Source organism: Stomoxys calcitrans, chromosome 5 (assembly GCF_963082655.1).
Source record: "Stomoxys calcitrans chromosome 5, idStoCalc2.1, whole genome shotgun sequence".
NCBI classification, from domain to species: Eukaryota; Metazoa; Arthropoda; class Insecta; order Diptera; family Muscidae; genus Stomoxys; species Stomoxys calcitrans.
This window is the reverse complement of record NC_081556.1, coordinates 110,204,463-110,219,176: the sequence shown is the minus strand read 5'-3', so window position 1 is coordinate 110,219,176 and position 14,714 is coordinate 110,204,463. Positions and strand designations below refer to the sequence as shown.

The 14,714-nt window shown below is 37.8% G+C and overlaps 1 protein-coding gene across 1 annotated transcript in view; it reads left to right on the top strand.

Annotated features, from left to right (window-relative positions):
- Window positions 1-13,883, top strand: part of LOC106096062 (maternal protein tudor) — a 43,459-nt gene extending 29,576 nt beyond the window's left edge. The window contains exons 6-10 of the mRNA XM_013263608.2: window positions 1,391-1,451; window positions 1,537-4,449; window positions 4,512-4,758; window positions 9,479-9,678; window positions 9,749-13,883. Of these exons, the coding sequence (XP_013119062.2) occupies window positions 1,391-1,451; window positions 1,537-4,449; window positions 4,512-4,758; window positions 9,479-9,678; window positions 9,749-13,638 (7,311 nt within the window). The 3' untranslated portion in view covers window positions 13,639-13,883. The remainder of the gene's footprint in view (window positions 1-1,390; window positions 1,452-1,536; window positions 4,450-4,511; window positions 4,759-9,478; window positions 9,679-9,748) is intronic.
- Window positions 13,884-14,714: the final 831 nt, after the last annotated feature.

The following is a 14,714-nucleotide window of genomic DNA, read 5'->3' as shown; positions in this document are numbered from 1 at the left end:
CGTTCCAAGACTAGCACATCTCCCGATCTGTTGAAGTCCGGGGAATAGCATTCTGTGACGACGACGAAGCCGAAGACTACTTCTACGATTGCAATCCATTGCAGACCACGTTAGGACCCTGAAGGATACCGACTCTTTCTTATATTCCTCCCGTATGACGTGAAGCCAGAGCATGAACGGAAATTCATCTACTACATGCATCGGTTACACCTCACCGACATCGACTGATGATGGATGCGGTTCTGGCAAAACGAACCGAAGGTCCGAGATTTTCTTCAACACCGGCACAAATCAGAAAAATACAGAACAGATACTCCAGAATGTGTGAAAAATTAAAAAAACACGTAGATTGAGATGGCAGTCACTGCCCGGTGGGCATTCCACAGGTTCAATCCGTACATAGAACCGGCTGCCATGGAATTGTAAAAATCTGGAATTTTCGGGATTGGAAAATATTTCCTGGGAAATTAAAGAGGTCGGGTTAAGAAAGATCACACTAGATTCTAAGTGGATCACACTAGATCCTCTGCTTGCATCGGTTACATCTCATCGACAATGACTGATGATGGATGCGGTTCTGTCAAACCGAACAGAACCAAGGTCCGGGATTTTCTTCAACCCCGGCACAAACCAGAAGCGTACGGAAGAGATACTCCTAGACGTGCTTCTCTCATGATGAAAAATGAACAAAACACGTACATAAAGATGGTAGCCACTGCCCTGTGACCAATCCATAGGTTCAATCCGTACATAGAACCGGCTTCCATAGGATTGTAAAAATCTGGAATTCCCGGGATTGGAAAATAATTCCTGGGAAATGAAAAAGGTCGGATAAAGAAAGATCACACTTGATTCTAAGCAGATCACGGATCCTCTGCTTGCAATCCAACCCATTCTTGTGCAAATGCGAATTTGCCCATGAAGATTCAATTAAGGAAAAGGGCAAACTTCTCAAATATCAATGAGAGCTGTACGATTCAAGTTTAAGATCAATGATAAGGGGCCTCAATTTTAAAGCCTAGTCCGACCTGCAGTGCGACACCTCTTTGGGAGTAAGTTTTTACATGGCAAAGCACCTCACAACTATCGCCAGCATTAGAAGAGAAAAATCACCGCTGAAATTTTATTCTGGTGTTCTCGCTAGGATTCGAACTCTGTCGTTCAGCGTCTTAGGCGGACATGCTAACCTTTGCGCTACGGTGGCCACCATTTTTCTAGTCTATCCTATTGTGAAAAATTCATGTCTAGTCTATCCTACTGTGAAAAATTCATGTCTAGTCTATCCTGTCGTGAAAAATTCATGAAGTCCTCTTTTCAGAATACTGCTCGGCGATATTTTCCAAATTGCTTATAATTTTATAAATTTGTTGTATCTTCCTTTATCTTTCAGACTGGTCCTGTACAGCCACGTATGCCACAGTCCATTGGTAACTTAAGGTCTATGATGCAAGGTAAACCTACAAATAAACATCATCGCCAAATATACTTCCTATACAAGACTGGTTTACCTAATGTCCTTTTGTTCTCTTGTTGCAGGCATTCACTTGCAAAACAATCGAATTCCTTTTACCGGCCTCTATACGCAGCAACAACAACAATCACATCACTCATTAGTCACTGCCACACCAGCAAGCTACAATGGTTTGCCTGGAGTCATGCCAAACTCTGTGCCACAATTTAATGTTTATAATGCACGCTACCAAAGACCTCCACCACCACACCTTGCACACCAACAATCCCTTAGTGCCATGAGTGGTATAGCCCCCACAACAACGGCGGTGACAACTCCACTTTCTCCTCCAAGGCGAACAGCGCCGGCCACCTTCAAGTCCAATCACCTGGTGGTGGGTCAGGTGTATGATGTTAGTGTTAGCTTTGTCGAAAATGGTCCCTTTTTATTTTCCGTCCAATTAGTCTCACATCAGGATGATCTAACCGACATGATGAACCGCATTGAAAAGGTGGAACTGAAGCAATTCGTAGATAAGCCCATGTTGGGTACGGCTTGTATAGCACGCTATTCCGAAGATGGGCAATTGTATCGAGCCTTGATAACGGGCGTGGAGCCAACTGCCTGTAAGGTGGCCTACATTGATTATGGCAATGCTGAAATGGTGCATTATGGAGATTTATACGAAATACCCGATGATTTTTTGAAATTCAAAGCCTTCGCCATACGCTTTACCTTGTCCGGTCACAAGGAACTGGAGCCCATTGATGATAGCTTGAAAAAGGCCTTTAAAGATCTGGTTATCTATAAGAATTGTAAACTGAAAGTAATGCCTCTGGAAGGTCCGCCCCTGGTGCAGTATTGCGAACTCTATATGCAGGACAAGAATATCTTACATGTCTTGAGGCAAATACAGAAAACCCGTTTGGTCTATGCCAAGGCTGATGCCTTAAGGTCCAATGATGTGGTGGAGATACGTTATATTGATTCGCCCAAGAACTTCTACGTCCAGAAAGTGGATAACATTCCAGTGTTTGAGAAACTAATGGACGATATGTTTTTGTATTACAATAAAAATCAAAATGTCCCCAACCATTTGGCCCTGGGTGCTCCTTGCATAGTGAAATATGAGAATGAATGGTATAGGGCTGAGGTAATGAGAGCCGATTCCACAGCCATTATCGTAAGGCATGTTGACTTTGGCTATGAACAAAAGGTAACGAAGAATCTTTTGAGCACCATAGCCGAGAAACATCTCAAGCTGCCTCGTCAGGCTGTGCAATGTTGTCTGAAGGGCTTTGAAAACAACGAACTAAGCAAGGATTTGGCTACCACACAATTTGAGATGTTGGCCGAAGAATCCAATCGAGAACGCAGATCATTTACCGTCAAAGTATTTCGCATTCAACCGGATGGTGTGAATCTTGTTAATCTTTGCACCAAGGATTTGAATGTAATGAAGAAACTATACAAGCTGTCCATGCCCTTCGAGCAGTATCTTACTTTGGAAAAGGAAGATTTTAATGTGAACAGCAGTCATCATCCCAAGGCTCAGGTAGAAAATGGTCACCAAAAGACTCCCTCCATTGCGTCGTCCACAGATGTTACATCATCGGTACATTCCAGCAAGGGTAAGGGTGGAGGTCATATATTGAATTCCACCACGGTGCATAGTGAAGAGTTGCGTATGCAAAATAAACAAAAACAACAACAACAGCAGCAGCAACATCAACGTAATAATCAAAGCTTTCAAGGTTCCATCTCCACCACGGAGTGGGATAAGAACAGCTCTCATAGCTCGATGGCTGATACCAGAGATTCGCGTTCCACCTCCAGCGATTTAAACAAGCATAATCAACAACAACAGCACGCAAATCAGAATCAGCAACAACAACGCAAACACAACTATTACAAAAACTATCCCAATCACAAACAGCAGCAGCAACAGCAACAACAACAGCAATATCAGCAGCAACAGCATCATCACAATTTGCCTAGCTCCAACAATTCTATATCGAGTGACAAACGAAGCACGGCTAGCAATTACAGTAACAATAAATCGATGTCCTCCAATAATACTCCGCCACGATTCCAAAAACAAAAGAATCAACAGCAACAACAACAACAGCAGAAGCAACAACGTCCCCAAAATGCCCCACAAGGTTTCTCACAAAAACCGCCGGCAAATGCCAACAGCAATCAGCAGAAGGAGCAGCAACAACCTCAGCAAAACCAGCAGCAGCAGCAGCAGCAGCAACAACATCAAAATCAAAAATCTCAACATAACAACAAGTCCCTCAATGGCAGTGAATCTTCCAAAAAATCCACAGATACTTCCAGTGAAACATCAAAGAAATCTCAAGAGATCACAGCAGCAAAGGATAAGGCACCACCCGCACACAATTTTGTGCCTCTAAATAAAGCATTCCCCATTAAGCCCTTGGAGACACCATGCCGTGAAGAGGTCATAATATCCTGGTGGATATCGCCTCATCAATTCTATACCCAATTGAAATCTCGTTCTGTCGACTTTGAACGATTTATGAAAGAAATTCAACAGTTCTATAGCAAATTGCCGCTGCAGCAAATGCAATTGCGTGTTGGCTCGTTTGTAATGGCCCGTCAGCGTAAGGACAACATTATCTATCGGGCCCGTGTTGTGGCCTGCAATCAAATGTTGCGCAAATACAAGGTGAATTTCGTTGACTTTGGCAATGTGTATACGGTCACTTCGGAAGACATATGGCCGGTGGAAAAGAAATTCTCCGATTATCCCATAATGGCATATTTGTGTGGTTTCGATGGCATTGTTTCCAACTACGATCACTTGTATATCATTGATCGCATGGATAAATATTTACCTCAGGGTGTCACATTGCAATGTGAATATATCGAGAAGAGCATACAAAGCGACTTGTATTTTGTTAATGTTAATGTCAATAAAATTTCCTTGAAGGAAACTTTAAAGAAGGAGGGTCTAATTACCGAAATTTGTCCAGGTAACAGTTGATATAGATATCCGAATTATTTTCTCGATCCAACTGACTTCCTAATCTTGCAGAACTCCGTTTAGATTTATTGGCTGGCCAACAAATACGTGCCAAAATATCTTCTATTAAAGATATGCTTAACTTTAAAATTGAAATACCTTTTTATGGCTGTGATAATATGAAACACATTGAGGTTTTGTGTTCCTATGATGATGTACGTTTTGTTAAGTCCAATCAGGATGTGGCCAAAAAATTTAAACAATTCTATGCTGGCAAATCGTGTGTTTTAAATGTCAAGGATGTCAATGATAATAAAGTGTAAGTTGCCTTGCCTTCCTAGGATTAACCTGAAACTATCTTTATGCAACATTTTTTTATTATTATTTTATTTGTTTACATTTTTATTTTGTAATATTTTATATATTAATTTTTTTTATATTCTAATGTTTTATATTTTTTATACCCTCTACCATAAGATGGGGGGTATACTAATTTCGTCATTCTGTTTGTAACTACTCGAAATATTCGTCTGAGACCCCATAAAGTATATATATTCTTGATCGTCGCGACATTTTATGTCGATCTAGCCATGTCCGTCCGTCTGTCGAAAGCACGCTAACTTCCGAAGGAGTAAAGCTAGCCGCTTGAAATTTTGCACAAATACTTCTTATTAGTGTAGGTTGTTGTTGTTGTTGTTGTTGTTGTTGTTGTAGCAGTGTGTTGTACACTGAGGCGGCAGCCCTTGCCGGTGAAGAAATCCATCGGGTCAATCCGGTACGTACAACCGGCTGCCATGGGATTTTATTAGTGTAGGTCGGTTGGTATTGTAAATGGGCCATATCGGTACATGTTTTGATATAGCTGCCATATAAACCGATCTTGGGTCTTGACTTCTTGAGCCTCTAGAGTGTGCAATTCTCTTCCGATTGGAATGAAATTTTGCACGACGTGTTTTGTTATGATATCCAACAACTGTGCCAAGTATGGTTCAAATCGGTCCATAACCTTATATAGCTGCCATATAAACCGATCTGGGGTCTTGACTTCTTGAGCCTTTAGAGTACGCAATTCTTATCCGATTGAAATGAAATTTTGCACGACGTGTTTTGTTATTATATCCAACAACTGTGCCAAGTATGGTTCAAATCGGTCCATAACCTGATATAGCTACCATATAAACCGATCTTGGGTCTTGACTTCTTGAGCCTCTAGAGGGCGCAATTCTTATCCGATTGGAATGGAATTTCGCACGACGTGTTTTGTTATGATACCCAACAACTGTGCCAAGTATGGTTTAAATCGGTTCATAACCTGATATAGCTGACATATAAACCGATCTTGGGTCTTGACTTCTTGAGCCTCTAGAGGGCACAATTCTTATCCGATTTGAATGAGTTTTTGCACGAAGTATTTCGTCATGATATCCAACAACTGTGCCAAGTATGGTTGAAATCGGTCCATAACCTGATATAGCTGTCATGAAAACAGATCTGGGGATTTGACTTCTTGAGCTTCTAGAGGGCGCAATTCCTATCCGATTTGGCTGAAATTTTGCATGACGTATTTTATTTTTACTTTCAACAACTGTGTCAAATAAGGTTCAAATCGGTTCATAACCTGATATAGCTGCCATATAAACCGATCTGGGATCTGGACTTCTTGACCCCTAGAGGTCGCAATTATTATCCGATATGCCTGAAATTTTGTACGACGGATCCTCTCACGACCATCAACAAACGTGCTTATTATGTTCTGAATCGGTCTATAGCCCGATACATATCCCATATAAATCGTTCTCTCTATTTTACTTCTTGAGCCCCAATGGGCGCAATTCCTATACGAAATGGCTGAAATTTTACACAGGTCTCCAACATATAATTTAATTGTGGTCCAAACCAGACCATATCTTGATATCGCTCTAATAGCAGAGCAAATCTTTTCTTATATCCTTTTTTGCCTAAGAAGAGATGCCGGGAAAAGAACTCGACAAATGCGATCCATGGTGGAGGGTATATAAGATTCGGCCCGGCTGAACTTAGCACGCTTTTACTTGTTTTAAACTTTTTATATATTTTTATATTTAATTTTTTACATATATTTTTTATAATATTTATTTTTTGAAACTTGGTGTATAGTATCGGCTATAGGTCATGGAGAAAAAAACAAAGTTTTTTGCTGTTTTTTGTCTTATTTTATTTCCTATATTTCGATCGACGTCGTCATACCATTATCGAGGCTAGATGATTTGATTGTTTTTTTGTAATCATCTTGCCTCTATAATTCTCCATTCTTAAAATACTTCATTTCAGCCCGATATTCTCATGATGTCTGATTTAGTGGTGTCAGCATCGTGCTCTTCTCTCAAATACCATTTATTTAAACCACATATTGCCATTGGCTTAAGAGGAGTTTACAGGATGAGGCATCCCCCAAACACATGGCCCCAAAATAGGTTAACAAATTCGTTTTCTAATCTCAAATACCTTTCATTTGAGCTACATATTGTCATGGTCGAAAAATGTTTTCCCTTTAGGGGTGTTTTGGGAAAGGGGTGATGCCCTAAATGCATGGTCCCACATTTGGATATCAAATTCGTATTCTAATTCCAAATACCTTTATTGCGGTGGTCAGTAAAAAATTGCTGTTTGTGGGGTATTTTGGGAAAGGGGTAGACTCCCAGAAAATTGGTTCCGAAAATGGGTATCAATTCTTGCTCTACCCCCCCAATACCTTTCATTTAGGACCACATTGTCATAGTCGGTAAATATGCCTGATTTAGGGGTGTTTTGGGGAGTGGGGTGGTCCCCCAAATTCTAAGGCTTGGGCTTGTGTTTTGGGGGATGGGCGGCCACTCAGTGAGTTGGCCTTGAAAATATATATTGGATTCGTGTTCCGATATATACTTAGAAACCCTCTTATTTGGGCCTCATATTGCAAAAGTCAGCAAATACTTCCTATTTGGTTGGTGTTGTGGGGGTGGGGTGGTCCCATAGACTCTTTTCCCGAATATTGATAGCAAATTCGTGCTTTACTCCCAAAGACCTTTCATTTGAGCCCCATATTGCTATGGTCGTAAATTCGTCCCCTTTGTGGGATGTTTTTGGGGAGAGGCGGCCCCCCAAACACTTGGTCCCATATTTGGATATCAGATTCTTATTCTGCATTGAAATACCTTTTATTTAAGCCCCATATTCCCATGGTCGTTAAATAAGTCCTGTTTGGGGGTTGTTTTGGGGAAGGGGTGGACCCCCAGAAACTTGGTCCCACATTTGGATAACAGATTCGTATTCTACTCGCAAATACTTTTCATTTGAGTCCCATATTGCCATGGTCGGTAAATATGTCCGATTTAGGGATGTTTTAGGGCTTGGGGTGGTCCCCCTAGCACTTGGTACGACAATTGGATATAATATACGTTTTCTTATCCTAAATACCTTTCATTTGAGTCCCATATTGTCGTGATTGATCTAAATATATGTTTGGTAGGTTTTAGGGTGGGGCAGCCCCCCTAGGTGCCCCATCCGAAATTTGGATACAAAATTTTTATTTTTAGGGTACTATATGAGAGCACACAATTTCGCTTTAATCGCACCACCCATCTCCGAGATCTGGCGTTTCGGAAAATTAGGGTAAGGGGAGGGTCCGGTAAAGAAGTACGGTCCAATGATGCCACCAGCCCATAAACCGCACCAAACTGTGACTTTCTCGATATATTGGAAGATATTTTAATGCTCCTGGCTTATCTTCACTCCAAAATCGACAATTCTGCTTATTTACATACCCATTGAGCCAAAAATGAGTTCCGCCACTGAATGCACACAGCACGTGATGCACTTTCTTAACAAAGCACGCATTTTGATAATAAAATTCAATAATTTACATGCGTTGTTCGTTTGTGAGGCGATTCATAGTTAAATTGTAGACCAAACTGAAGATGTTTGACCGTGAAAGAAAACACGAAACGTGCATGAGCTGTTTAATCGAGTGTTGCCGTTTTTTATATTTTTTGTTTTTTTTTCTATTATTTATTATATTGTATTATTATTATATTGTTTTATTGTACATATTGTTTCATTATTTTTATTTTTTATTTGTATTTTTTTCATTTTATTGTTTTTTAATTTTATTTTTTTTTGATTTAGTTTTGCATTTTTTTTCTTTTTATTTTCATTTTTTATTATCATTTTTTTATTTTTATTTTCATTTTGTTTTATTTTCTTATATATATATATATTTTTTATTTTTATATATATATTTTTTATTTTTATATATATATATTTTTTATTTTTATATATATATTTTTTATTTTTATATATATATTTTTTTAGTTTTTTAAATGTATTTTTTTATTTTTTTAAATGTATTTTTTTATTTTTTTATATATAGTTTTTTATTTTTTTATATATATTTTTTTATTTTTTTATATATATTTTTTTATTTTTTTATATATACTTTTTTATTTTTTTATATATATTTTATTATTGTTTTATATATAAATTTTTTTTTATTTTTTATATATATATTTTTTTTATTTTTTATATATATATATATTTTTTTTTTTTATTTTTTTATATATATATATTTTATTTTTTTGTTTTTTTATAAATATATTTTTTTTATTTTTTTTTTATATGTATTTTATTTATAAATATTTTTTATTTTTTTATATTTTATTTTTTTAAATTTTTATTTTGTTTTACTTTATTCATTTTTTATTTATTTTATTTGTTTTCTGTATATATTTGTTCTTTTTTTTATTTGTTTTTTTATTTATTTGTTTTTTTTTATTTATTTGTTTTTTTTTATTTATTTGTTTTATTTGTATTTTTTTGATTTTTGTTGCTTTTCCTTTTTTATTTTTTTATTTTATTCTACATATTTTTTTCATTATTTTTTGTTTTTATTTGCTTTGTATATTTTTAATTAATTGTTATGTTTACCGGGTTATGTTGATTGATTTCTAAATGTTTACCTTGATAGTTTTCATAGGCGGACCGCTACAAAAACATTATTAAAAATGTTTCTATACTCCTTTCAGAATTCATCTGAGACCCTTGTTGCCTCTGCTCAAAGAAGATATACCATGGTATATTTGCACTACACCCATATTACTGGAGTCCTTTAAGATACGTGTGGTGTTTGTGCCTACTGCCTATCGAGTGTATGGTCAAATAGTGGCCATCGAAATGGAAATGGCTCAACTTTTGGATGATATGTATAACCACTATGAAAATGAGGGTAAGTAGCAGAGATAAACTTAAAAGGAAATTTTTCAAACATTTCCACTTCCTTTTTTTTCTCTAAATAGGTGTAGTTTTACAATCGTTCGAAACTGAAAAAGTATGTGCTGCCAAAGGCAGTGATGGCAATTGGTATAGAGGACGCATTATAAGCAATAAAACACCCGAAGGACCTGTGGAGGTCTACTACATGGATTACGGTAACACAGAGACTGTGGAAAAGAGCAATTTGAAGCAACTCGATGAGAAGTTCTATGCCAATAAGAATGCCTATGGCCTTGAAATTAATTTACCCCTAAAGACGCTCTCGGCAGAAGCCCAGCAAAAGCAAAAGGGTAAAAAATCCGCTAATAATACAGCAGCTGCTGCCTCTGCCAACGAGACGGATATAGCTGTTATAAATAAATTAACCAGCCTAACTTTGGACCAAGAGATTACCGTTAAGTGTGTGGAAGTTAAGAACAATCATTTAATTGCCGAACTTGTTATGTCAGATGGTCGAAATATGATTGATATGCTGAAGGAGCAGAAATTAATTAAATCGCGTGATTTAGAGTACATGCGCAAATTGCTGGAAAGGGAAAAGCCTAATCAATTGGAATATATTGAATGTGTTGACCTTACCATTGAGGATGAGGAAGAAGAATCAGCTAATAATGCAAATACCGCAGGTGGTGACAAAAGCAAGAAGGCAAAGACAGGTGGTGGTTCACCAAAGCGAAAGAAGGCTAATGGAGCTAAAGATGGCGATAGTGATAAAGAGAAGATAACAGAGAAAAAGGTTGAGAAGAGTGTACCAGAAGTGCAAAAACAACCAGAAGCTAAGCCGATAGCTAAAGTTGAAGAAATTCCAAAGCCTGCTGAACCAGTAAAACCGAACGAAGCGGCAGCACCATCCAAACCAGCTGTTAAAGAACCCGTAGTGGTTGCTCCAGAACCTGTGAAAGAAATCGTCCCTGAACCCATTGTAGATCCCTTTGCCGATTGGGAACATGCTGTCTTGGCCCATTGTGATAATCCTGCTCAATTTTTCATTCATCCCATGGATAAGGTTAAGGAATTGCAAAAGCTACAAGAGAATCTTCAAATTGTTGCCAGTTCTTTGCCACCATTGATGAGAGTCATCAATGGTGCCCTTTGCATTTCCATGTATTCCGTTGACAAGCAATGGTATAGAGCCAAAATATTGGACGCTGAGCTGATGGTGTTACAGTTTATAGATTTCGGCAATACCGATTGTGTGACCGATACCACAGATCTAAAGGAAATGCTTTGTTTCCCAGACGTTGAACCCTTCTGTATTCCCTGTGCCTTGCCAATAAGGCCAAGCTCCACTTTGGACTGGCAAGATGCAGCGAATAGTATTTTCAATGATTCCTACACCAAGGTCTTGGACTATGAATTCATTACGCATGGTGAGAAGTCTAGGAAGAGTTATGTGAACCTCTTCATAGAGGGAGTGAATGTCATGGAGTCCCTAATCCAAGGTGGCTTTGCCAAGCCTCTTGAATCGGTGGAATCTGGTTTGAACTGTTATATCTCTCATGTGAATGGCATTTCCGATTTCTATATACAATACGAGAAGGATTCTAAAGGATTGGAGTTGATCGAAATCTATTTGGCTGATAATGAAAAATTGAAAAAACTGGAGAAATTTGAAAAATACAAAATCGTGGCTGCCCTCTTCCCAGACGATGAAATGTGGTACCGGGCAAAATTGTTGAGGCAAGTAAGCAATGGCTATGAGGTGCTCTTCATAGATTATGGCAACACCAGCATTAGCCCTGAGTGTCGCGAAATTTCCAAAGATATAGCCGAGCTGCCACCCTTATCGAAGAAGTGTGCCTTGGAGGTGCCAGAGAACTGCAAGTGTTGGTCCGATGCTGCAGAGCAGAAATTCATGGAAATTGCAGCCACTGGAGAGACAATTTTCAGTGTTGAACTGCGTGAGCCTGCGAAGGATCATGCACTGGTGCATCTACTCATCGATGGTCACAACATAAACGATGACCTGGAGGAATTGTGTGAAAAGAAGCCTTTGCCCGAAGTGGCTCCTGAAGTAATGATGATGAGCAGCAGTTTCAATAGTTCTAGTCTGCAGACTTCCATGTGCGAGACCGAATGCCATCATGCGTACATATCACATGTCAATTCTCCATGTGATTTCTATGTGCAATTTGCCAGTGACTCCATACGTCTGGAGGATATGACTCAAGCCCTGAACTCCACGCACATGGAAGTTTTAGAGAATCCTAAAAAACAACAAATTTGTGCTGCCATCTATGCGGAGGACAAATCCTTGTACAGAGCACGCATCTTGGAGTGCCTGCCCGAAAAACAATACAGAGTGCTTTTCATAGACTTTGGCAATGAGGCGGTGACCACAGAGTTGAAAGCACTTCCCCAAGATTTGCTGAATATCCAACAATTGTCTAAACACTGTCAATTGGAAAATTATTCGAAATTCCTACAATTTGGCTCCATTGCCACAGAGATATTCAATAATTTAATAAACCAGTGGGAGGGCCAGGCCCGTGTCGGCATAATTAGCGAGCCTGAAAAGCTCAACACTCCAGCCATTGTAAAAGTTTTGGCCTTGAATGCCTCCGACAATCTCTGCGACTTGCTTAACAAGCAATTGGGTCTAGATCACAATACACAGACGGTGACTCAGGAATCGTCATCATCCGCGGCAATGTCAGAAGAAGAGTTACTTAAGGCGGCAAAGACTTGCCTCATATCCCATGCAATTTCACCTTCACACTTTTATATACAGCTGAAATCGAATTTGTCAAAAATGGAACAATTGTCAAAGTCTTTGGCCGGTGCTAAGATTAAGGCGGAGTGCGACATATTGAAACAGACAGAGCTACAAAGCGTATGCATTGCCTTTGCCTCTGACGATGATCGCTACTACAGAGGGCGCATTGAGAAAATATTAGCTGGGGACCAGGGATATGAGGTATTTTTGTTGGACTATGGCAACACCATTACCACCACTGAGATACGCGAAATGTCTGCTGATTTGCGTGCTATACCTTCAATGGCGCTGCGTTGCCAACTAAACGCCATACCCACGAATGTCAGCGAGTCTGTGTTGGAGGAGCGCTTTTCAACATTGTTGGAAAGCCATTTTGGTGACTACTATGACATCGAAGAGCATCAGGAGGATAGTAACAGCGGTCTGCATACTGTCAAACTGCAGGTCAACTACAAAGATTTGGCCGAAGAACTGCAAAAGGCGGTGGAGAGCGATGTCAGCATCGATGAGGCATTCTCACCGCTGCCAGAGCTACACGACTGCTGCATAATTCATGTAAATTCACCCCAATCCTTTTTTGTTCAGCTGACAAAGGATGTAACGGCCTTGGAGAAGGTCACAGATGTTTTGCTAGATGCCGAAACCGCATTTGAACCCTTCACTGAGTTAACTGTGGGCGCTTTGTGCGCGGCCGAGTTTCCCGAGGATGGAGCCTACTATAGGGCCGAAATAGTCGCTCTCTTGGAGGACAACAAATGCGAAGTGCACTACATAGATTTTGGCAATAACTCAATAACCGACAAATTTCGTAAATTGCCCGAAGATTTGCTAAAACTCGAGCGCTATGGCAAACATTGTTCGCTGGACTCAAGCTGCCCGCAATCGGCTGAGGTGCAACTACAATTCACACAATTTGTCGATATGCGTTTCTCCGAAACATTCCAATTAGAATTTTTGAAAACCACTCAAACTTTAAACATAGTTAGACTGTTTTATCAGGATAAGAATATCATAAATGAGATACAGAACATAATCAAAGGTGGTGTTAGTGGTGGTGGTGGAGGAGGTAGTTGTGATGTTATCACCAATAGTGGCAGCAGCGGTTTGGGTACCCTTGCAACAACAAATGGCTTCGAGGCCGATTCACAGCAGACACAATCCATGGAAGCTGCTCAAACCAATGGTGAGCAGCATTAACTTATGAGGAGAACAGCATTAACACTAAGCAAGAATCTTTGTGAACACAAACATACCGAAGCTGAGTTTTAAATGCTTCCTTTATTTAAAGATGAATTGAAATAAAATGCCGTTTTGCAGCAAGGAATTTGCGTTTTGAAAATTCCGGTGAGTTATTTTACGTTGTGATGTGTATGATGAGTACTCCCCAGTACTTCATGATGATAATAAATGCCAAGATCAAACATCAAATGTTTGATGGTAAATGATTATGATTTTATTTTTATAAACAAACGGGATATTTACTGAAATTAAAAGAAAATCGCTAAAATATCAACACTGGCGATGTATGGCCCCGAAATGCCAACAAATAAATTGAGCAAATGTCTAAAATTTCTTTATTTTTCAAGAAATGTGAATGAAAGCATTGACAAGTGCGAAAATATGTGAAAAAAAAAACATTTGATCCAAAGAAAGGACAATTGTATGAAATGTAACAACGCAAAGTTGCATTAGCGAATTAAATTCGAAAACAATGAAAAGATTTGCCCCCAAAATGAATTTAAGAATATCATTAAATGATAAATAAATACATATTAATTGCTTGAAGTATAAACAATTTTTGAAGTCGATAAATTTAGTACTCGAAAATATTTATTTTTTCATTATCTATGTGGAATTATTTTCAAATTTTATTTTTTTGTTTAATTTTAGGTTTAAAATTTTTCAAACATTTTTTTTTTTAATTTTTTTTTTAAATATTTTTTTTCATTTTTTTTTTAATTTTTTCAAAATATTTTTTTTAAATATTTTTTTTTCATTTTTTTTTTAATATTTTCAAAATATTTTTTTTAAATATTTTTTTTTCATTTTTTTTTTAATATTTTCACATTTCTTTTTTTTTAATATTTTTTTTTTTAATTTTTTTTTAATATTTTTTTTTAATATTATTTTTATTTTTTAAAAATATTCTTTTTTAAGTTTTTTAAAAATATTTTTTTTAATTTTTTCCACAATATTTTTTTTTAAATTTTTTTCAAAATATTATTTTTAAAAAATTTTTTAATCTAAATATAAATTTAACATGTTCCTCATTC